Source organism: Myripristis murdjan, chromosome 17 (genome assembly GCF_902150065.1).
Source record: "Myripristis murdjan chromosome 17, fMyrMur1.1, whole genome shotgun sequence".
NCBI classification, from domain to species: domain Eukaryota; kingdom Metazoa; phylum Chordata; class Actinopteri; order Holocentriformes; family Holocentridae; genus Myripristis; species Myripristis murdjan.
In genome coordinates, this window is record NC_043996.1 from 26,173,145 (window position 1) to 26,197,902 (window position 24,758).

The following is a 24,758-nucleotide window of genomic DNA, read 5'->3' on the forward strand; positions in this document are numbered from 1 at the left end:
TTGGCAATTATGATTTTTAATTATATACATCCATAATACAAATATCAACATTGTTTATTATAATATTATAATGTTCCTCCACAGTGCTAACATGCTGGTTTAACAGACTGATGGTGTGGATAAAGTTCATATTGAGGTGGAAACAAGAAGATTCATTGACCAGGTTTCAGTGACCGAATGTGTTTACAAAGTGATTGTTTATAATATTTAATAAAAGACACTTCTATGAATCAAAACAATATTTCTTCTTTTTTGTTTGTTTCCAAAAATTGATTAATTACTTTGTTTTTGAAACAGTGGGTTTCTGGATTCTGCTTGTTCAATGATCCCGATTTTCTTATCAGGCCTGAAAAATCTGGAAAAGTGCTGGGAAATAATTTCATCAGTTTGAGAATTGCATAAAATGTCTGGAAGCTTTCTGTTGATGAATACACTGAATAAAATATTTCTGAGAATGAACACAGTGTTTTGTTTTGTTTTATTCCAAGGAGTTTGTAAAGCTTTCTGGAGAAAATCTGAAAATAATATCTCAGAATAACTTGATTGATTTCCCCCCCAAAACACATAGAAGTGCCGTCTTCATGTTTGGAGCAGCAACCAAAAGTAAAATTACCTGCAGGCACCAGAGTTACCAAAGAGGGAAAACTAGTCCAGATGAAAAGACTCCGAAACAACCATGATGCGAATTTAGCTGCTTACATGTATGAATAAAGTGGATGTATAGATTGATAGATTAAAGGACACTGTAAATGGATGCACTGCAAGTTCAATGTGCCAATCAATCAATCAATCAATCAATCAGTGTCTGTCATGGAAGTTTTAGTCATTTTACAAGGGCTGGTATTTATAAACACGTATCATGGCGCTATATTACATAATATTTTACATGATGCTTTACATTGACAATTGGACTTTCCATTAACAATAATGGTCCTGATTTTCTTTGCATAATTACGATCACAGTTTTTGCTGTTTCTGTTGCGCTACAGAGACATCAGAGTAACTAGAAAACGCCACGTTCTTCCACTTGCTTTGTTCTTCTTTTTTAAAAAAAATGAATAGAAAGAGCATTTTCAAACCTGCTGAATGTTGCTTCAGGTCCTGTAGGTGTCACATGAGGCTCTATAATGTTATTATTCAGAGCTTTAATTCAAAATGTTGCACTTAAAACAAAACAAGGGGAAATAAAGGGAGACACTGCTTTCATGTTGCACTAATTTTCTGATTCTGATGGTTTCATTATTATTAATGTAAAGTCAAATTGTCAATGTAAAACATCATGTAAAATATCATGTAATATTGTGCCATGATATGTGTTTACACAGTGTGCATTGGAAACATTAGCGAACTGCTTTTTTCCAGGAAAAGACAATGAATTTAAAATTCACTTCATCCTGTGTGGAGCAGCAGAACAGTGAGACCCTAAACATGAACAACTGAACAGGAGACAGTTGGGGATCAAATTTAGACGTGGATGAATCCTTCTCTGACTTTTAAAACCACTTACATATGTCTTTTCAAAACATCTCCAGCAGGATTCGACCCTGCATCCCTCTAAGATATTTCCTCTGATTTGATAAAAAATAGTGACCCTACTAACAATGGCATTTCTCTTATGTGCTGTGTGAGTTTCAACTGTGCATTGTGAACAGAAATGGTTTTTCAATAGTCCAGTGAGCTCATTTACTCAAACTTTAACTATTTCATTTAGATTTTGTCATAGTTGTCATCTGATATTGGAGATGAGGGCAAAACACACACTGCCTCTTTAAGACCGCTCCTCTTCCTGGAGTGAAGCAGCAGCTGAACCCCTCCCACCTCTTCCTCATCTCAAACATTACAAGTTATATTCTGCCCAGATATTTCCTGCTTCTCAGATCTGACAGTTTAAAGACAAGTGGAAACAACACAGTGTGAAGAACAAGAGCTGACAAGCCCGATTACAGCAGATCAGCCAATGACTGTGAGGAAAAGCTGATGTTTGCTTTGGATCGGAGCACAACTCTTATCTGTTGATAGAAAGTGAAACTATCAGACGTTCACTGTGACTGAGAGGGGAAATGGCACAGCGAGGAATTCAGCTGGACTCGGCAAAGTTTTGCTGTTCCATCTGTCTGGATCTGCTGAAGGATCCGGTGACTATTCCCTGTGGACACAGCTACTGCATGAGCTGTATTAAAGACTGCTGGGATGGAGAGGAGCACAAGGAAATCTACAGCTGCCCGCAGTGCAGACAAACCTTCACACCAAGGCCTGTCCTGGTGAAAAACACCATGTTTGCAGATGTAGTGGAGGAAATGAAGAAGATGGGACTCCAAGCTGCTCCTCCTGATCTCTGCTATGCTGGACCTGGAGATGTGGCCTGTGATTTCTGCTCTGGGAGGAAACTGAAAGCCCTCAAGTCCTGTCTGGTGTGTCTGGTCTCTTACTGTGAGCAGCACCTCCAGCCTCACTATCAATCCCCTGCCTTTGAAAAACACAAGCTGGTAAACCCATTCAATCAGCTTCAGGAGAACATCTGCTCTAATCATGATGAGGTGATGAAGATTTTCTGCCATACTGATCAGCAGTGTATCTGTTATCTCTGCTCCATGGATGAACATAAAGGCCACCACACAGTCTCAGCTGCAGCAGAATGGACGGAGAGGCAGAAAGAGCTCGGGGTGAGTCGGCAAAAAATCCAGCAGAGAATCCAGAACACAGAGAAAGACGTGAAGGTGCTTCAACAGGAGGTGGAGGAGATCAATCGCTCTGCTGATAAAGCAGTGGAGGACAGTGAGGAGATCTTCACTCAGCTGATCACTTTGATTGAGAAAAGAAGGTCTGATGTGAAGCAGCAGATCAGATCCCAGCAGAAAGAGGAAGTGAGTCGGGCTGAAGAAGTTCAGGAGAAGCTGAAGCAGGAGATCGCTGAGCTGAGGAGGAAAGACGCTGAGCTGGAGCAGCTCTCACACACAGAGGATCACATCCATTTTCTACAAAATTACCCCTCGCTCTCATGTCTCAGTGAATCTACAGACTCACCCAGCAACAACATCCGTCCTCTGAGCTACTTTGAGGATGTGACTGCAGCTGTGTCAGAGCTGAGAGAGAAACTACAGGACCTTCTTAGTGAGGAATGGTCCAAGATCTCAAGGACAGTGACTGGAGTGGATGTTTTACTGTCACAACCAGAGCCCAAGACCAGAGATGAATTCTTACAATATTCATATCACATCACACTGGATCCAAACACAGCACACAGACGTCTGTCATTATCTGAGGGGAACAGGAAAGCAAGAGAAATGAGAGCAGATCAGTCATATCCCAGTCACCCAGACAGATTTACTGAATTGTGGCAGGTTCTGAGTAGAGAGAGTCTGAGTGGACGTTGTTACTGGGAAGTGAAGTGGAATGGGAAAGTTTTAGTAGCAGTCTCATATAAGGATATCAGCAGAACAGGGACCAATGATGCATGTGGATTTGGATGCAATGACAAATCTTGGGCATTGGACTGTGACAACAACAAGTGTCAATTCAATCACAACAAAATCGAAACTAAAATCCCACTCCCTGTGTCCTCCAGAGTGGGAGTGTACCTGGATCACAGAGCAGGTATTCTGTCCTTCTACAGCATCTCTGAAACCATGACTCTCCTCCACAGAGTCCAGACCACATTCACTCAGCCTCTCCATGCTGGTCTTGGGCTTTATTTTGACAAATTTGTGTACACCACTGCTGAATTTGTCTAAACCCATAAGTCTGAGTAGTGAGGGTTTATTAAAGAGCTATCAGATTCAGATTTTCTGCTTTGTCTCCATCTTTAGTGTGAAGTTGTCATTGCTGGAGTGTTTCTGCACTAAACTTCTCAGTCTCTTTAACAGAGTGGGCAGTTCTGTGACATATTTTTGCTTTGAATGTCTGCAGGTGACACTTTTTTCTTTTTCTGTTCAGCCATGATGCCCGTAAGTTGCAATCAGCAGTAGAGAAAATCAATTAAACCTTTATTCACATGAAGCTATTATGCAATTTACATGGTTCTTTTCTTCTTTGCATATTTGCTGTGGTATTTTTTTTTCTGTTTGTATTTCACTGCATGAGCCTTAAACTTATGGCAAATTATTATGGCAAATTAGCTGGCAATATGTTGAGGTTTTTCCTATCACTTTCAAATTATAATGTTTAATTCTGTACATACATAATGCAAACATCAACATTGTTTATTATAATACAGTGCTAACATGGTGCTTTAACAGATTGATGGTGTGGATAAAGTTCATATTGAGTTGGAAACAACAAGATTCACTGACCAGGTTTCAGTGACTGGATGTGTCTACAAAGTAAATGTTTATAATATTTAATAAAAGACACTTCCATGAATCAGCACAGTATTTCTTCCTTTTTGTTTGTTTCAAAAAATTGAATCATTAGTTTGTTTTTGAAACAGTGGGTTTCTGGTTTCTGCTTGTTCAATGATCCCAATTTTCTGTTCAGGCCTGAAAAATCTGGGAAAGTGCTGGAAAATAATTTGATCTGATTTTGAATGTCTGGAAACTTTCTGTTGATGAATACACTGAATAAAATATTTCTGGGAATGAACACAGTAGTTTTTTTTTTTTTATTATTCCAAGGAGTCTGTAAAGCTTGCTGGAGAAAATGTGAAAATAATATCTCAGAATGACTTGGTTGATTTCCCTCTCAAAACACATAGAAGTTTAGCTGCTTACATGTAGGAATAAAGTGGATGTACAGATGGCTGGATTGAAGGACACTGTAAATGAATGCACTGCAAGTTCAATGTGCCAGTGAATCAATCAATCAATCAATCAATCAATCTCTGCCAGTCTTTATATGGGAAACTAAACATTAAGACAGATTCAAATTCTGAATCATTTGTTTCTTTTTAATAGCGAGATTGGGTTTTTGATCATGTTAAAAAAACACAGGATTTCCTACAGGGGCCTGAAGTCTGGAAAAGTAATGAGAAAGTGTGGGAATTTCATAAAATGTGGGAAAACATGCTGTTTGGCGTTCATACACACTCAAAGACAGATTTCATGTGGTTTTTCCAGCTGCTGTCATTTCAGAAGAATAACCTTCAGCGTGACACGGCCTTGTTGCTGGTCAAATCGTTCGGCCACCATCAGAATATATCACACACTGAACTGACCCACATCTGCAAAATACAACCAGGACATTAAGGTCTGGAAAAAGACTGAAAATTTACAAAATGCAATGTGTACACTGTGAATACAAAATTAACTCCATAAATTGAGATCTGGTCTTCCTTCCTTACATTTTTTTTTTTAAATTTCATAATAAAAGCCACACAGCCATTGTGATAAATTTCTATTTTAGTTGGATTCAGTTCTCAGTGTGGGTTTGGAAGTTGAAGTCAGTTGATTTCTATTTTGATTTCTAGTTTTAGTCATTTTAAATGCGCTGGTATTTTCTACAAGGAATAATAACTGAAAATATTTTTTGTCAGTGTGAAGCAAACTTAAGAATAAATAGGGAAAAATCCTACATACAACCAGCATTCTGATACAATACCATTATACATGGATATATATATATATATTTTCTTAACTATTTCTGGGACAAGATGAAACCAGCTTTGGCTGATACAGAGAAATTAACTGCATTACATGACCTGTGAATCTAGACTGATATTCACTTTTTTCCGTTCCAGTGTGTCATTTCAAAATAAGACACAAATGTACTGACATTGTGAATACAGTAGTTTTTCAGATCAGTTTAGATGAATTTGTAAAGAACGTTTTCAAAAGCTACTTTACAAGATTCAGAGCCTCAGACTCCAAATGTTGCACAGAAATGAACAAAGAGTGTGTTTTCAAAGGAAATGTGGCTCTCAAATTGTGAACATAAAGCACTTTAAAATATAGTGTTATTTAGTTCCAGGATACACGCTAACACTGTGTGAGCAGGGGAAAAAATGACCCAACAGAAGAGCGAAGCCATTTTATTTCCACGACGAGGTAAATAAAATTTGGACGGCAGCCGTGTCAGAGGTAAGACTGAGCTTCTCGTCTCAGGGATCACCTGTCAATCAAACAGTGTGGGCGGAGCTGCGACATCTTGTTCTTCGGCTTTTCTGTTGATAGATTATCTGTCTCTGTCAATTAAGCCGTGGTGGTTACAGGTTCCATTCAATCAATGGACCATCGAGAGCGGCCACTTGAATGTTTACTCTTATTAAAGTACAAAATGTCACCGTTGAAACTGTTGTGGGCTCCACATGTGGGGCCCACTGTAATGTTGGGTGTATTAATGGACACTTGACTCCCCCAAGTCTCATTTATTATTTTGTGTTTTGGTTTATTATGTTGCTTATTCAGAATCTGATGTCAATTCACTGACAATAGTACATGTAATATTTTAACAGGTCAATTTGGAGAAACAATGAGTGCAGCTCATGCAGGCACTTTGGGGCAACTTAGGCCAGGGACACGTCCCTACCAACATCCAGCCGCTACTGTATAGTCCCTACCAAGATAAACACTGTCCGTCAGTGTCCAGTCAGTGCTTATGGTACACAAAGAGTTAACAGTCACTCTCTGCTTGAAGTCCCGCCTCAAACCTAATATCGCTCATCGATTGGCTCTGCCGTTCTGTCACGTCAGCTGGACGGAGTTTAATATCATTGGTTGCATTTATATTCACATTTGTGTGTGTGTGTGTGTGTGTGTGTGTGTGTGATTGGTAATAAGCCACAGCCAGGATGGGTCCCTGAAAAAAGTGGATATAAGAAGTTTCTTTAGAAGTCAAAGTGGAAGTTACTCCAAGAAAACAGGTCCACTTTATTTATTATATTGCTGATGTGTGGTTGATAATAATGGTGATAACAATAATAGTCATTTAAGCTATTGATGTTTTTCTTTAGTTTATTTTGTCAGGTGGCAGTTATAACAATAGCGGAGCATGGTTCTTTGAAATGAGAACTTTTATCAGGCACATTGGCCTGTTGTCTCTGGGGAAGCAGGAATTATCCATTTTTACTAACCATGATTTTAAATGTCAAGGTTATAGAACTGTAGAGCTTCAACAACCCAGAGATTTTTTTCAAATAAGAGCAAGGCAATAAACACTAATCTGTTTGTATTTAGGTGTTTAGTGTCAAACATTTATTATATTTTATTTCATTTTATTTATGTTTATGTATGGTGTTGTTGATGTACAGTATGATGCACAGTTGCACTAAAGATATGAACTCTGTTAAATTGCCTGCTTGTCTTTCTTTAGTTGCCTTTAACTTACAACATTGCAGAATTATTAAATACTTGTAGTCAGTATAGATATTCAGATATGCAGTATAAACATCAATGTCAATCCCTGAATATTTTGGATTTTTTTCTGATTATGATCATTTTCTTGTTTATTTGATCAGCTCTACATGACGTGAAATTGCAGTCATGAATGCAAAAAACATCAACTTTCAGGGGTGCCACCTTGGAGCGCATTTATGTCCCCACCAATGTCAAAATCAAACCTACGCCCTTAAGCTTAGGGGTCCATAGACGGCCCCCAATATGCAGTCACATTGAACTAGTTGAGTTTCTGTATTTCCAGCTGAGCACAAGCGGTGAAAAGATGCATAAAAGCAGCGACACAGATGCATAATGAATGTGCAAGAGTAATGGACTACTGGTGATGCAAACAGGAGATTTATGTTGTAGACTGCAAGTTCACTGAATTTGCTGATGTGGAAATCAGTCATGTGACCACCTGTAGCTTGCGAGAGTACAAGTTGTGTCAGGGGGCCAAATATTGTCAGTGTGAGTGTGTTATGAGAGTTTGATGTGCTTGTGTTTCTGTAGTTCCAGAAAAGAAGTAAAGAGATGATTTTTGAACCTGTGCACACGTGGAAACCACAGACATTACAGTGGTGTCTGTCCTCCTGTCCTATCTGTCTGTCCTCCTGCTCCATGAATGTTTTATTCTCTGCTTTTATTCTATTTTTTACTCTAAGTATGCAATATATCATAACCTGCCTCACATATATTCTCTCACCTGCCAAGTGTGTGTACTGTCTTCTCTTACCTGTCTTGTGTGTTTTGTCTCAAGTGCCTAATGTTTGTCCCCCTCTTGCCTCCTGCCTGCTACTAACCACTGGCTATACCACTGTTGATGAATCTGCTGCCTGCATAATGCTCTGCCCATCATTTCTACTACTTCACTGTGTGTTTATTGTATGTCTCTAACATCAGTAATGTTCATGTGCTTTATGTCTGTTATGTCCAATACTGCTGACGATTGTGTATAATATGTACTTCTGCTGTGTTTGTGTTTTATGTGCCGGCAACTTGTCTTAATTTCCATTCCTCTGTTTAAGTAAGTTTGATGCCCACCATGAATGTTTGCTGTACTGCTTATGTTGTGCATGTCTGTACGTCTGTCTTTAACCCTGTCTCCTCTTTTATCCCCTTTTTTATTTTTGAATCTCCATATCCTTCCCCAGGGGGCCCCTACCCCCACCTAGGCCATTACTGTAAATAAGAGTCTGCTCTTAATTAACTTGCCTAGTCAAATAAAGGTTGATGATGACGATGTATCTGAGTCTGCAGCATACATGGTCCTGATTTTCTTTGCATAATTACTATCACAGTGTTTGCTGTTTGACTGGCACTATATGGGCATCAGAGCAACTAGAAAATGTCACATGTTCTTCCACTTATTATTCAGAGCTTAAATTCAAATCATGTTACACTTAAAACAAAAAAGAGGGGGGAAAGGGAGAGAGTGCTTTCATATGTACTGATTTTCTGATCCTGTTGGTTTCATTATTGTTAATGGAGTCCAATCGTCAATGTAAAGCATCATGTAAAATATCATGTAATATATTTTCTTCCGGGAAAAGGCAATGAATTTAAAATTCACTTCATCCTGCGTTGAGCAGCAGAACAGTGAGACCCTAAACATGAACAACTGAACAGGAGACAGTTGGGGATGAAATTTAGATGTGGCCAAATCCCTCTCTGAGTTTTAACTTTACTTACATATGTCTTTTCAAAACATCTCCAGCAGGATTAGACCCTGCATCCCTCTAAGTTATTGCTCTTATTTGTGTTGATAAAAGTGGTGACCCAACTAACAATGGGATGTCTTATACGTGCAGTGTGATTTTCAAATGTGCATTGTGAACAGAAATGGTTTTTCAATAGTCCAGTGAGATGGTTTCATTTAGATTTTATCATAATCTTCATCTAATATTGGAGATGAGGGCAAAACACACACTGCCTCTTTAAGATCGCTCCTCTTCCTAGAGTGAAGCAGCAGCTGAACCCCTCCCACTTCTGTCTGACCTCAAACATTACGAGTTATATTCTGCCCAGATATTTCCTGCTTCTCAGATCTGACAGTTTAAAGACAAGTGGAAACAACACAGTGTGAAGAACAAGAGCCGACAAGCCCGTTTACAGCAGATCAGCCAATGACTGTGAGAAAAAGCAGATGTTTGCTTTGGATCGGAGCACAACTCTTATCTGTTGATAGAAAGTGAAACTATCAGACGTTCACTGTGACTGAGAGGTGAAATGGCGCAGCGAGGAATTCAGCCGGACTCGGCAAAGTTTTGCTGTTCCATCTGTCTGGATCTGCTGAAGGATCCGGTGACTATTCCCTGTGGACACAGCTACTGCATGAGCTGTATTAAAGACTGCTGGGATGGAGAGGAGCACAAGGAAATCTACAGCTGCCCACAGTGCAGACAAACCTTCACACCAAGGCCTGTCCTGGTGAAAAGTACCATGTTAGCAGAGTTACTGGAGGAAATGAAGAAGACGGGACTCCAAGCTGCTCCTCCTGATCTCTGCTACGCTGGACCTGGAGATGTGGCCTGTGATGTCTGCTCTGGGAGGAAACTGAAAGCCCTCAAGTCCTGTCTGGTGTGTCTGGCCTCTTACTGTGAGCACCACCTCCAGCCTCACTATCAATCCCCCGCCTTTGAAAAACACAAGCTGGTAAACCCATTCAAGCAGCTTCAGGAGAACATCTGCTCTAATCATGATGAGGTGATGAAGATTTTCTGCCGCACTGATCAGCAGTGTATCTGTTATCTCTGCTCCATGGATGAACATAAAGGCCACCACACAGTCTCAGCTGCAGCAGAAAGGAAAGAGAGGCAGAAAGAGCTCGGGGTGAGTTGGCAAAAAATCCAGCAGAGAATCCAGGACAGAGAGAAAGACGTGAAGGTGCTTCAGCAGGAGGTGGAGGAGATCAATCACTCTGCTGATAAAGCAGTGGAGGACAGTGAGGAGATCTTCACTGAGCTGATCACTTTGATGGAGAAAAGAAGGTCTGATGTGAAGCAGCAGATCAGATCCCAGCAGAAAGAGGAAGTGAGTCGGGTTGAAGAAGTTCAGGAGAAGCTGAAGCAGGAGATCGCTGAGCTGAGGAGGAAAGACACTGAGCTGGAGCAGCTCTCACACACACAGGATCACGTCCATTTTCTACAGAATTGCCCCTCGCTCTCATGTCTCAGTGAATCTACAGACTCACCCAGCACCAACATCCGTCCTCTGAGCTACTTTGAGGATGTGACTGCAGTTGTGTCAGAGCTGAGAGAGAAACTACAGGACCTTCTTAGTGAGGAATGGTCCAAGATCTCACTGACAGTGACTGGAGTGGATGTTTTACTGCCACAACCAGAGCCCAAGACCAGAGATGAATTCTTACAATATTCATGTCCCATCACACTGGATCCAAACACAGCAAACACATGGCTGTCATTATCTGAGAGGAAAAGAAAAGTGACACGAATGGCAAAAGAACAGTCATATCCCAGTCACCCAGACAGATTCATTGAATGGTGTCAGGTCCTGAGTAGAGAGAGTCTGACTGGACGTTGTTACTGGGAGATGAAGTTGAAGGGGGAAGTTTATATAGCAGTCTCATATAAGGATATCAGCAGAACAGGAACTGTGGATGTATGTGGATTTGGATATAATGACAAATCTTGGGCATTGTTTTTTTACAACACAAAGTGTCACTTCAAACACAACAAAATCGAAACTGAAATCCCGCTCCCTGTGTCCTCCAGAGTGGGAGTGTACCTGGATCCCAGAGCAGGTATTCTGTCCTTCTACAGCGTCTCTGAAACCATGACTCTCCTCCACAGAGTCCAGACCACATTCACTCAGCCTCTCCATGCTGGACTTGGGCTTTATTATCACCCACGTTTCAACACCACTGCTGAATTTGTCTAAACCCCTCATTCTGAGTAGTGAGGGTTTATTAAAACAGTATCAGATTCTGATTTTCTGTTTTGTCTCCATCTTTAGTGTGAAGTTGTCATTGCTTGAGTGTTTCTGCACTACACTTCCCAGTCTCTTTAACAGAGCGGGCAGTTCTATGACACTGTTTTCTTTTTCTGTTCAGCCATGATGCCCATAAGTTGCACTCTTATTAATCAGCAGTAGAGAAAATAAATTAAACCTTTCTTCACATGAAACTGTTGTGCAATCTACATGGTTCTTTTCTTCTTTGCATATTTGCTGTGGTATTTTTTTTTTTTTTTTTTTTTCTGTTTGTGTTTCGCTGCATAAGCCTGAAACTTATGGCCAATTATTATGGCAAAATAGTGGGCAATATGTTGAGGTTTTCCTATCATGTTGAAATTATGATGCAACATCAACATTGTTTATTATAATATTATAATGTTCCTCAACAGTGCTAACATGCCGGTTTAACAGATTGATGGTGTGAATAAAGTTCATATTGAGGTGGAAACAACAAGAATCATTGACCAGGTTTCAGTGACTCGATGTGTCTACAAAGTGAATGTTTATAATAGGTTATTTAATATAAGACACTTCTATGAATCAAAACAGTCTTTCTTCTTTTTTGTTTGTTTCCAAAAACTGAATCATTAGTTTGTTTTTGAAACAGTGGGTTTCTGGTTTCTGCTTGTTCAGTGATCCCAATTTTCTAATCAGGCATGAAAAATCTGGGAAAGTGCTGGGAAATAATTTGATCACTTTGACAGTTGCATAAAATGACTGGAAACTTTATGTTGATGAATACACTGAATAAAATATTTCTGAGAATGAACACAGTGTTTTGTTTTTTTTATTTCAAGTAAAGTCTGCAAAGCTTGCTGGAGAAAATGTGAAAATAACATCTCAGAATAACTTGATTTCCCCCTCAAAACACATAGAAGTGCCATCTTCATGTTTGGAGCAGCAACAAAAAGTAAAATGACCTGCAAGCACCAGAGTTACCAAAGAGGGAAAACTAGTCGAGAGGAAAAGACTCCGAAACAACCATGAAGCAAATTTAACTGCTTACATGTAGGAATAAAGTGGATGTACAGATGGATGGATTGAAGGACACTGTAAATGGATGCACTGCAAGTTCAGTGTGCCAATCAATCAATCAATGTCTGTCATGGAAGACAGTCTTTATATGGAAAACTAAATTTTAAGACAGTTTCAAACTCTGAATCATTTGTTTCTTTTTAATAGCAAGATTGGGCTTTTGATCATGATAAAAAAAAAAAAGCAGGATTTCCTACAGGGGTCTGAAGTCTGGAAAAGTAATGAGAAAGTGTGGGAATTTCATAAAATGTGGGAAAACCTGCTGTTTGGCGTTCACACACACTCAAAGACAGATTTCATGTGGTTTTTCCAGCTGCTGTCATTTCAGAAGTTGTGATAAGAGAATAAACTTCAGCATGACACGCCTTGTTGCTGGTCAAATTGCTCAGCCACCATCAGAATATATCACACACTGAACTGACCCACATCTGCAAAATACAACCAGGACATTAAGGTCTGGAAAATGACTGAAAATTTACAAAATGCAAAGTATAAACTGTGAATACAATATTAAGTTCATAAACTGAGATCTGGTCTTCCTTCCTTACATATTTTTATAATATAAGCCACATATCTATTGTGATAAATTTCTATTTCAATTTGATTCAGTTTTCAATGTGTGTTGAAGTTTAATCAGCTGATTTCTATTTTGATTTCTAGTTTTAGTCATTTTACAAGGGCTGGTATTTTCTACAAGGAATAACAACTGAAAGTATATTTTGTCAGTGTGAAGCAAACTTAAGTATAAATAGGGAAAAATCCTATATACAACCAGCATTCTGGTGCAATGCCATTATACATGGAGATATTTTTTTTTATTAACTATTTCTGGGATAAGATGAAACCAGCATTGGGTGATACAGAGAAATTAACTGCATTACATGACCTGTGAATCTAGACTGAAATGACATTTTATTGTTCAAGTGTGTCATTTCAAAATAAGACACAAAAGTACTGACATTGTGAATACAGTAGTTTTTCAGATCAGTTTAGATGAATTTGTAAAGAACGTTTTCAAAAGCTACTTTACAGGATTCAGAGCCTCAGACTCCAAATGTTGCACCGAAATGAACAAAGAGTGTGTTTTCAAAGGAAATGTGGCTCTCAAATTGTGAACGTAAAGCACTTTAAAATATCATGTCATTTAGTTCCAGGATACACGCTCACACTGTGAATGGGGGAAAAAAAAGTCCAAACAGAAGATCGAACCCATTTTATTTCCATGATGAGGTAAATGAAATTTGGACGGCAGCCGTGTCAGAGGTGAGACTGTGCTGCATGTCTCAGGGATCACCTGCCAATCAAATAGTGTGGGCAGTGCTGCGACGTCTTGTTCTTTGGCTTTTCTGTTGATAGGCTTTCTGTCTCTGTCAATTCAGCCATGGTGGTTACAGGTTCCATTCAATCAATCGACAATTGAGAGTGGCCGCTTGAATGTTTCTCCACATGTGGGGCCCACTGTAATGTTGGGCGTATTAATGGACACTGGACTCCCCCAAGTCTCATTTATTATTTTGTGTTTTGGTTTATTATGTTGCTCATTCAGAATCTGATGTGAATTCACTGGCAATAGCACGTGTGATATTTTAACGGGTCAATTTGGAGAAACAATGAGTGCAGCTCACGCAGGCACTTTGGGGCAGCTTAGGCCAGGGGCACGTCCCTACTAATATCCAGCCACTACTGTATAGTCCCTACCAATACAAACACTGTCCGTCAGTGTCTAGTCAATGCTTACGGTACACAAAGGGTTAACAGTCACTCTCTGCTAGAAGTCCCGCCTCAAACCTAATATCGCTCATCGATTGGCTCTGCCGTTTCTTGCTAATGTGTGATTGGCTGTCCCCGTTGTGTCACATCAGCTGGATGGAGTTTCATATCAGTGGTTGCATTTACATTCACATTTGTGTCTGTGTGTGTGTGTGTTTGGTAATAAGGCACAGCCAGGATGGGTACCAAAAAAAGAAAAGTGGACATAAAAAGTTTCTTTAGAAGTCAAAGGGGAAGTTACTCCAAGAAAATAGGCGCACTTTATTTATTATATTGCTGATGTGTGGTTGATAATAATGGTGATAACAATAATAGTCAACTAAGCTATTGATGTTTTTCTTTAGTTTATTTTGTCAGGTGGCAGTTATAACAATAGTTCAGCATGCTTCTTTGAAATGAGAGCTTCTATCAGGCACACTGGCCTGTTGTCTCTGGGGAAGCAGGAATTATTCATTTTTACTAACCATGATTTAAAATGTCAAGGTTATAGAACTGTAGAGCTTCAACAACACAGAGATTTTTTTCAAATAAGAGCAAGGCAATGGACACTAATCTGTTTGTATTTAGGTATTTAGTGTCGAACATTTATTATATGTTATTTTATTTTATTTATGTTTATGTACGATGTTGTTGATGTACAGTATGATGCACAGTTGCACTAAAGACAAGAACTCTGTTAAATTGCCTTCTTGTCTTTCTTTAGTTGCCTTTAACTTACAACATTACAGAATTATTAAATACTTGTAGTCAGTATAGATATTCAGATATGCAATATAAACATTAATGTCAATCCCTGAATATTTTGGATTTTTTTTCTGATTATGATCGTTTTCTTGTTTATTTGATCAGCTCTACATGACGTGAAATTGCAGTCATGAATGCAAAAAACATTAACTTTCAGGGGCGCCGCTTTGAAGCACTTTTATGTCCCCACTAATGTCAAAATCAAACCTACGCCCTTGAGCTTAGGGATCTTTTGGGTGAGGTCAAGAGGGCGCGTACACCCCATCCAGTAGACATAGACGGCCCGCAATATGCAGTCACATTGAACTGGTTGAGTTTCTGTATTTCCAGCTGAGCACAAGTGGTGAGAAGATGCATAAAAGCAGCGACACAGGTGCATGATGAATGTGCAAGAGTAATGGACTACTGGTGATCACTGAAAGACCACGTTGTGCCAAACACTGCTTAACCCGGCAATTTGCTGATGTGGAAATCAGTCGTGTGACCACCTGTAGCTTGCTAGAGTGCAAGTTGTGTCAGTGGGCCGCGTACTGTCAGTGCAAGTGTGTTCTGAGAGTTTCATTCAAGGCCAGAGTGAACATAAATGTTATAACGTTTGTCATTCAAAAGACCTGCAGTATGCAGCCACCTTGAACTTGAACTGATGTGCTTGTGTTTCTGCAGTTGAACAGAAGAAGTAAAGAGATCATTTTTGAACCTGTGCATGCCTGGAAGCCTTCTTGTATCCAAATATGCAACTATCATGGTCCTGATTTTCTTTGCATAATTACGATCACAGTTTTTGCTGTTTGTGTTGCGCTACATGGGCATCAGAGTAACTAGAAAACATCACATGTTCTTCCACTTGCTTTGTTCCTCTTTTAAATGTTAATGGAAAGTCCAACTGTCAATGTAAAGCCTCATGTAAAATATTATGTTCTATAGTGCCATGATACATGTTTGCACAGTGAGCATTGGGAGCATTAGCAAACTGTTTTCTTCCAGGAAAAGACAATGAATTTAAAATTCACTTCATCCTGTGTTGAGCAGCAGAACAGTGAGACCCAAAACATGAACAACCGAACAGGAGACAGTTGGGGATCAAATTTAGACCTGGCTAAATCCTTCTCTGAGTTTCCACTTACATGTTCTACATTGTGGATACATACTGAAGACATCAAATATATGAAGCAAGATATATGGAATTATGTAGCAAAGAAAAAAATGTTAAATAACCCTAAATATGTTTTATATTTTCGATTCCTCAAAGTAGCCACCTTTTGCTTTGTTGACAGCACTGCAAACCCTCGGCCTTCTCTCAATCAGGTTCATGATTTAGTCACCTGAAATGGTTTTCATGTCACAGGTGTGCCTTGTCAGGGTTCATTTGTGGAATTTCTTGCCTTCTTAATTGGGTTGGGACCATCAGTTGTGTTGTGCAGAAGTCAGGTTGGTACACAGCTATAACAGCCCTATTTGGCTAGTGTTAGAATTCATATTATGGCAAGAACCAATCAGCTAAGTAAAGAGAAATGACAGTCCATCATTACTTTAAGAACTGAAGGTCAGTCAGTCCGGAAAATTGCAAAAACTTTGAATGTGTCCCCAAGTACAGTCACAAAAACCATCAAGCGCTACGACGAAACTGGCTCACATGAAGCCCGCACCAGGAAAGGAAGTTAACAGCAGCTCAGATTAGAGCCCAGATAAATGCCACACAGAGTTCTAGTGGCAGACACATCTCTACATCAACTGTGCAGAGGAGACTGCGCGAATCAGGCCTTTATGGTCAAATAGCTCCTAAGAAACCACTACTAAGGAAAAGCAACAAGCATAATAGATTTGTTTGGGCCAAGAAACACAAAGAGTGTCAAAGAATGTCCATTCAAACAAAGTGGAAATCTATGCTTTGGTCTGATGAGTCCACTGAGATTTTTGGTTCCACCCGTCGTGTCTTTGTGCAACGCAGAAAAGGTGAACGGATGGTCTCTACATGCATGGTTCCCACCGTGAAGCATGGAGGAGGAGGTGTGATGGTGTGGGGTGCTTTGCTGGTGACACTGTTGGGGATTTATTCAAAATTGAAGGCACACTGAACCAGCATGGCTACCACAGCATCCTGAAGCGACATGCAATCCCATCCAGTTTGGGACCAGGTCCAACCTGGTTAGTTGGACCATCATTTATTTTTCAGCAGGACAATGACCCCAAACACACCTCCAGGCTGTGTAAGGGCTATTTGACCAAGAAGGAGAGTGATGGAGTGCTGCACCAGATGACCTGGCCTCCACAGTCACCTGACCTAAACCCAATCCAGATGGTTTGGGATGACATGGACCGCAGAGTGAAGGCAAAAGGGCCAACAAGTGCTCAGCATCTCTGGGAACTCCTTCAAGACTGTTGGAAAACCATTTCAGGTGACGACGACATCATGAAGCTCATCGAGAGAATGCCAAGAGTGTGCAAAGCAGTAATCAAAGCAAAGGGTGGGTATTTTGAAGAATCTAAAATATAAAACATGTTTTGGGTTATTTCAGACTTTTTTGTTACCAACATAATTCCATAAGTGTTTATTCATAGTTTTGATGCCTTCAGTGAGAATCTACAATGAAAATAGTCATGAAAATAAAGAAAAAACATTAAATGAGAAGGTGTGTCCAAACTTTTGACTGGTAGTGTATGTCTTTTCAAAACATCTCCAGCAAGTCTGGACCCTCCATCCCTCTAAGTTATTTGCTCTTATTTGTTTTGATAAAATTGGTGACGCTACTAACAATGGGATTTCTCATATGTTCAGTGTGAGTTTCAACTGTGCATTGTGAACAGAAATGGTTTTTCAATAGTCCAGTGATTAACTGGACTATTGAACAGTACGAGTTATATTCTGTACGAGTTATATTCTGCCCAGATATTTCCTGGTTCTCAGATCTGACAGTTTAAAGACAAGTGGAAACAACACAGTGTGAAGGACAAGAGCCGACAAGCCCGTTTATAGCAGATCAGCGAATGACTGTGAGGAAAAGCTGATATTTGCTTTGGATCGGAGCACAACTCTTATCTGTTGATAGAAAGTGAAACTATCAGACGTTGACTGTGACTGAGAGGGGAAATGGCACAGCGAGGAATTCAGCCGGACTCGGCAAAGTTTTGCTGTTCCATCTGTCTGGATCTGCTGAAGGATCCGGTGACTATTCCTTGTGGACACAGCTACTGCATGAGCTGTATTAAAGCCTGCTGGGATGGAGAGGAACACAAGGAAATCTACAGCTGCCCACAGTGCAGACAAACCTTCACGCCGAGGTCTGTCCTGGTGAAAAACACCATGTTAGCAGAGTTAGTGGAGGAAATGAAGAAGACGGGACTCCAAGCTGCTCCTCCTGATCTCTGCTACGCTGGACCTGGAGATGTGGCCTGTGATTTCTGTACTGGGAGGAAACTGAAAGCCCTCAAGTCCTGTCTGGTGTGTCTGGTCTCTTACTGTGAGCAGCACCTCCAGCCTCACTATCAATCCCCTGCCTTTGAAAAACACAAGCTGGTAAACCCATTCAAGCAGCTTCAGGAGAACATCTGCTCTAATCATGATGAGGTGATGAAGATTTTCTGCCGTACTGATCAGCAGTGTATCTGTTATCCCTGCTCCATGGATGAACATAAAGGCCACCACAAAGTCTCAGCTGCAGCAGAAAGGAAAGAGAGGCAGAAAGAGCTCAGGGTGAGTCGGCAAAAAATCCAGCAGAGAATCCAGGACACAGAGAAAGACGTGAAGGTGCTTCAACAGGAGGTGGAGGCCATCAATCGCTCTGCTGATAAAGCAGTGGAGGACAGTGAGGAGATCTTCACTGAACTGATCACTTTGATGGAGAAAAGAAGGTCTGATGTGAAGCAGCAGATCAGATCCCAGCAGAAAGAGGAAGTGAGTCGGGATGAAGAAGTTCAGGAGAAGCTGAAGCAGGAGATCGCTGAGCTGAGGAGGAAAGACGCTCAGCTAGTGCAGCTCTCACACACAGAGGATCACATCCATTTTCTACAGAATTACCCCTCACTCTCATGTCTCAGTGAATCTACAGACTCACCCAGCACCAACATCCGTCCTCTGAGCTACTTTGAGGATGTGACTGCAGCTGTGTCAGAGCTGAGAGAGAAACTACAGGACCTTCTTAGTGAGGAATGGTCCAAGATCTCACTGACAGTGACTGGAATGGATGTTTTACTGTCACAACCAGAGCCCAAGACCAGAGATGAATTCTTACAATATTCAATTAACATCACACTGGATCCAAACACAGCACACACATGGCTGTCATTATCTAAGGAGAACAGAAATCAATCAATCAATCAATCAATCAATCAATCATACTTTATTTGTCCCACAAGGGGAAATTTGGTTTAAGTTACATCCTGTCCAAGAAACACAAAAAAGACATGATAAATACAGGGTTACAGGATCAGGAGAACTTCGGTGGCAGCCAGCATGACCAGCGCCCTTTATGTTAGAGAGAAAGGGGGTACAATAGGGAAGAGGGGGGAGAAAAAAGTCTGCATAACCATCCAGGAGAAAAGTGAAGATAGCGGCCTTCCAAGGTCGCTGGGGCGCCGAATTGTAGATAAGGTGATTGTGGGACTTGCTCTGAAGACCAAGTCCCGTGTCGGCGTGATTCCACATTTACCTGACGAGGTGAGGAGACCGTACCGAGGCTGTAGAGCCGGCGCTAAGCTGGAGGCTAAGCGGCTGGAGAAAAAGTGGCGATACAAACCTACGGTACCTGCGGTAATCATGGGGAACGTGAACTCACTGCCCAACAAGATCGACGAGCTGGCTGCGCTGGTGAAAAATGTCAAGACCTACAGAGAGTGCAGTTTGTTGTGCTTTACTGAAACGTGGCTAACAACTAGCATCCCAGACGCTAACGTGGAGCTACCCGGCTTCAGCACAGTCAGGTTGGACCGAGACAACAAAGCCTGCGGGAAGCGGAAAGGAGGGGGGCTCGCGGTGTACGTGAACACAAGGTGGTGTAACCCTGGGCATGTAAGTGTGAAGATCTGCATCTGCTGCAGGGACATCGAACTGCTGGCCGTAAGTTTACGTCCCTATTACTTGCCCAGAGAGTTTGGACACGCCATTGTGGTCATTGTTTATATTCCGCCCCGAGCTGACGCGAAAGTCGTGTGTGACGTCATCCACTCCGCTGTTGACAAACTCACAACACAGCATCCCGAGGCGCTTGTGTTGATCTCCGGGGACTTCAATAATGTGACCCTAGACAAGACACTTCCTGCTTTTTTCCAGTATGTGGACTGCTCCTGCCACGTGCAGAAGTTCGTGGACGACACGCCCATCGTGGGATGTATCAGCGGTGGACAGGAGGAGGAGTACAGGAAACTCATCCAGGACTTCGTAGCATGGTGTGGTTCCAACCACTTCCACCTGAACACCTCCAAGACAAAAGAAATGGTGGTGGACTTCAGGAGGACCAGGCCTCACCCGGAGCCCATAAGCATCAACGGTGCCTGTGTGGAAATGGTGCAGACCTACAAATGCCTGGGAGTGCAGCTGGATGATAGACTGGACTGGACAGCCAACACTGAGGCTCTATGCAGGAAAGGACAGAGCCGACTGTACTTCCTCAGGAGGCTGGCGTCCTTCAACATCTGCAAAAAACTGCTGCTGATGTTCTACCAGTCTGTTGTGGCGAGCACCCTCTTCTATGCCGTGGTGTGCTGGGGAGGCAGCATCAAGAAGAGGGACGCCTCACGACTGGACAAACTGGTGAGGAAAGCGGGCTCTGTTGTGGGCACACAACTTGAGAGCCTGACATCTGTGGCAGAGCAACGGGCGCTCAGCAGGCTCCTGTCAATCATGGACAATCCACTGCATCCACTGCACAGCACCATCACCAGGCAGAGGAGCAGCTTCAGTGACAGGCTGCTGTCACTGTCCTGCTCCACCGACAGGCTGAGGAAATCATTCCTCCCCCACGCCATGCAACTCTTTAACTCCACCCGGAGGAAATAACTCTCACCTTAAACCCCCCCCACCCACACACACACACACACACACACACACACACACACACCCCAACCCATCCCACCCCCCTCCACACACACACACACACACACACACACTGCACTTCTGGAAGATAACACGCAAAGACTGGACTCGTTTATAGAGTATATATTGCTTGCTGCTATTTATCATCTGTTTAGACTGTGAATTTGGACATTGCCCACATCTATGCACATTGTATACATCGATGCACACTGGTTTTATTGGCTTTTTATCATCTATTTATCATCTGGGTGCTATTTATTTATTTATCATCTGTTTATACTGTAAATTTGCACATTGCCCTCATCTATGCACATTGTATACATCGATGCCCACTGGTTTTACTGGTTTTATTGTTTTTTTGCACATTGTTTTTTTGCACATTGGTACTTAGATCTTTAGATCTCGAGGGTCATCTTTATTCTTTATTTTTGATTTACTTATTCTTTATTTTTGATTTACTTAATCTTGTACTCTGTGGATACTGCTGGAAACTGTGAATTTCCTTCAGGATGAATAAAGTATCTATCTATCTATCTATCTATCTATCTATCTATCTGTTTGGGTCAGGCTGAGTCTGCAGTTTCCATCAGCCTTAAGTCTCTGTGGTTCTCTCGGTGATTCCGAATAATTTCCAAATTATGGCCCATACCTCAGAATCGAGCTTCCAACTTCTCCGAGTTGTTGCCCATCTGGCGTAAAAGTCCAGGAATTTCTTCCTGCTTGCGAACCAATTCGCGAATTAATTCGCACAACGCATGAGTCTGAGTGTTGTTAGCTCGGCTCAAACCTTTTATGGCTGGCAGCTTCTCCAGAGCCAAAACAGCTGCCAACACCCTCTGAACTTTGCGATAAATCAGGAATCCACCAGCACCAAACAGCAGAAATCCTGTTATCATAAATCCAATCGTGTAGACGTCTTCAGCATCCTCGACGGAAAGAATCGACAGGCACATCATCCTCCACTTCTCCCAGGAGTCCATGATGTACCCAGCGGCAAATGTTCCGGCAGGGCATGCGGGCTCTCCTTTGCCCAGTTTTCTTGTAGAGAAAATTTGATCAATTGCATCGAGAGACCAGCCGATCAGATCCATTGTTGTAGATTTTCGGAGAGCAGAGAGAGGCTCCGAAAGAATCTGACTGAGACAAGCACAAGACAAAGAGCAAAGCAGGGCAGATAAAGGCAGGAGGGAGCTAGAGAAAAAGCGTCTGCCTTCATTGAGAGCAGGAAGAAGAAGAGAAGAAGTGACACGAAAGGCAACAGAACAGTCATATCCCAGTCACCCAGACAGATTTATTGAATGCTCTCAGGTCCTGAGTAGAGAGAGTCTGACCGGATATTGTTACTGGGAGGTGAAGTGGAAGGGGAAAGTTTCAATAGCAGTCTCTTATAAGGATATCAGCAGAACAGGGACCAGGGATGCATGTGCATTTGGATGCAATGACAAATCTTGGGCATTATTTGTTCCAACAAGAACTGTCACTTCAAGCACAACAATATCAAAACTGAAATCCCTGTGTCCTCCAGAGTGGGAGTGTACCTGGATCACAGAGCAGGTATTCTGTCCTTCTACAGCGTCTCTGAAACCATGACTCTCTTCCACAGAGTCCAGACCACATTCACTCAGCCTCTCCATGCTGGACTTCGGCTTAATAGTTGGGATGCCACTGCTGAGCTGTGTGAACTCACGTAGACGGGATCGGTGAAGTGGAAATGAATGAATGTGAGATTTTCTTTCTCTGTTCTGTCTCATTTCTTGCTAAGCGCTCATCACTGTGGTGTTTCTGCACTGCACTTATCAAAAGATCTGACCTGTCAGTCAAACAGCTTGGGCACTGCTGTGACATTTTTGTCTTTGGAAGTTCGTTTAATTCCATTTTTGTGTCTTTCTACTCATGAAAATGTAAAAAATGACATTAATTCAGCTATTGTGGCCTCTTTATGGATATTCATTGCATATTTGCGTTATTGTTTTTTGTTATTTCTGTTCTACTGCATGGGCCTTAACGAGGCAACAAGTAGAAATCTGCTGTAGTTTCTATTATAGCTAAATAGTTTTTAATATGTTAGTTCCAATCCCTGCACTTTGACAATATGATTTTAAAAATAGCAGCAATAAATGCACTGCAATTATAATCATTATTGATAAAATGATAAGGAATGCATTTATTTGGTGATGGTGGGGATGGTTATGTTCTTTTTTTTATTTTTGGTTCACATGATTGTTTTTCTTTTGGTTCGCTTGCTTTTTGGTCTGTTTTTGTTTCCTCTTTACTTTGGCACTTGCTATAAAACTCAATAAAAACTTGATTGTAAAAAACCCCACAGAGGAGTGCAGTTTTACTGTTGAGAGCAGGGACTGAAAGTAAAATTACCAACAAGCTCTGGTGCTAGAAAACAGGCAACATTCACTCAGATAAAATGAATGAAGGACAATCATATTATCAGTTTAACTGGTGAAATGGATGAATTAAGTCAGTGGTCATAGGTGGAGAAACCGAGGGACACTGTGAATGGGTAACTGTAAGTATAATATGCAAATTCATTTTTGTACCGTTGCAGCTTTTCTGACACAGAGTGGTTTGGTCTGGAGAACTAAACGTAAAGCAAACTTAAAAAAGTAAAAAAAAAAAAAAAAAAAAAAAAAAAAAAGTGTCAAGAACTGATTTAAATATTTCCAGGTCAAGTTTGGAAATTGCATAACATTTATAGGATCCTTTTGTTTTCGTCCTCACATAACAACAGCTTTTATGGAGGTGCACGCTGACATTTCAGATGTTGTGCTGGTGAGTGTACTGAAGAATGAATTTCAACAGGATATGGCCTTGTCGATGGTTCAATTTCTGCTGTGTTTATCAGAATATTTCACACTGAACTCATCACAATCTTTCAAATGCAATCAGAGCATTAAGATCTAGAAAAAGCATTAAACATTTAAATAGAGTGTGTAGAAATGTATGTTTATAAATCATTGTCTACACCTCCTTCCTTATGTATTGATTTCAGGTTGTAATACTCACCAGATATCCATTGTTATGTATTTCACTTTCAGCTTGAAATCATTTTTTCGTGTGGGTTTTCGTGGTTGTAAGTTAAATAATTGCCAATATAAGCACTTGAAACAGTAAATTGGGGTAAGTTTTATTTGCAATGAGCACTAAAGTCTCATTATACATACATTTTTCTTCAGCTCCGTCTGGAATAGGATCAAAACAACCTTGTAACCTACAGAGAAGTGAACTGTATCACTTTACTACATCCATTTTTCATTTGATCTGCAAGTCTAAAAGGTGAAAAAACAAAAAAACAAAGAAGGAAGTTACACTCAAGGGAACAAATGTGGTTGGTGATATTTTGTGTTAATTGTCTACTCTTACTATTTCCATATTTGGTAATAAAGACGCAATAAGTCATCATAAAACACTGTAAAATACAGTGTATACTGTGCCATAATACACACTTCCACTGTGTGCAATGGAAATATTCCCAGAAGGCTGCACCCATTTTTCTTCCCTAAACACACAGGATCAGATTTCATTTCATCCCAGATTCTGATGAGCAGCTGAACACTGAGGATAAAATGCAAATCTGGCTCAGCATTTTAAAAAAAACATTTTGAAAGTGTTTTTTTTTTTTTTTTTTTTTTTTTTTTTTTTAAGATTATTTTGGTATTTCTGCTTTATTTGACAGTCACAGCAGAGAGAGAGACAGGAAAGGCAGGGGAGAGAGGGGGACGACATGCAGCAAACGGCCCGAGGTCAGATTTGAACCCAGAACACTGCGATCAGGACTCAGCCTTAACACATGGTACGCACTTGTACAGTGTGCTACCAGGGCGCCCCCTCAAATCTGTTTTTCGAAACATCTCGTGTGTTTAGGCCTGATTCCTCATTTTCATTTGATT

General features: G+C 40.9%; 3 protein-coding genes across 3 annotated transcripts in view; 2 read left to right on the forward strand and 1 right to left on the reverse strand.

The window, feature by feature from the left end:
* LOC115375905 (contactin-associated protein-like 4) overlaps window positions 1-24,758 on the reverse strand; it is a gene marked incomplete at its 5' end in the record, with an annotated part of 181,956 nt that overhangs the window by 106,310 nt on the left and 50,888 nt on the right. The gene's annotated exons all lie outside the window — the stretch shown is intronic.
* On the forward strand, window positions 1,943-11,277 carry LOC115374782 (uncharacterized). The gene is made up of 3 exons (XM_030073902.1): window positions 1,943-3,706; window positions 3,934-3,944; window positions 9,529-11,277. Exons 1-3 carry the CDS (start codon window positions 2,061-2,063, stop codon window positions 11,202-11,204), a joined length of 3,333 nt encoding a protein of 1,110 aa, XP_029929762.1. The 5' UTR covers window positions 1,943-2,060; the 3' UTR covers window positions 11,205-11,277.
* On the forward strand, window positions 17,761-19,053 carry LOC115375913 (E3 ubiquitin/ISG15 ligase TRIM25-like; the record flags this gene model as incomplete). The annotated part of the gene is made up of 1 exon (XM_030075514.1): window positions 17,761-19,053. A coding segment is annotated over exon 1 (1,137 nt), but the record flags the coding sequence as incomplete, so codon positions are not given.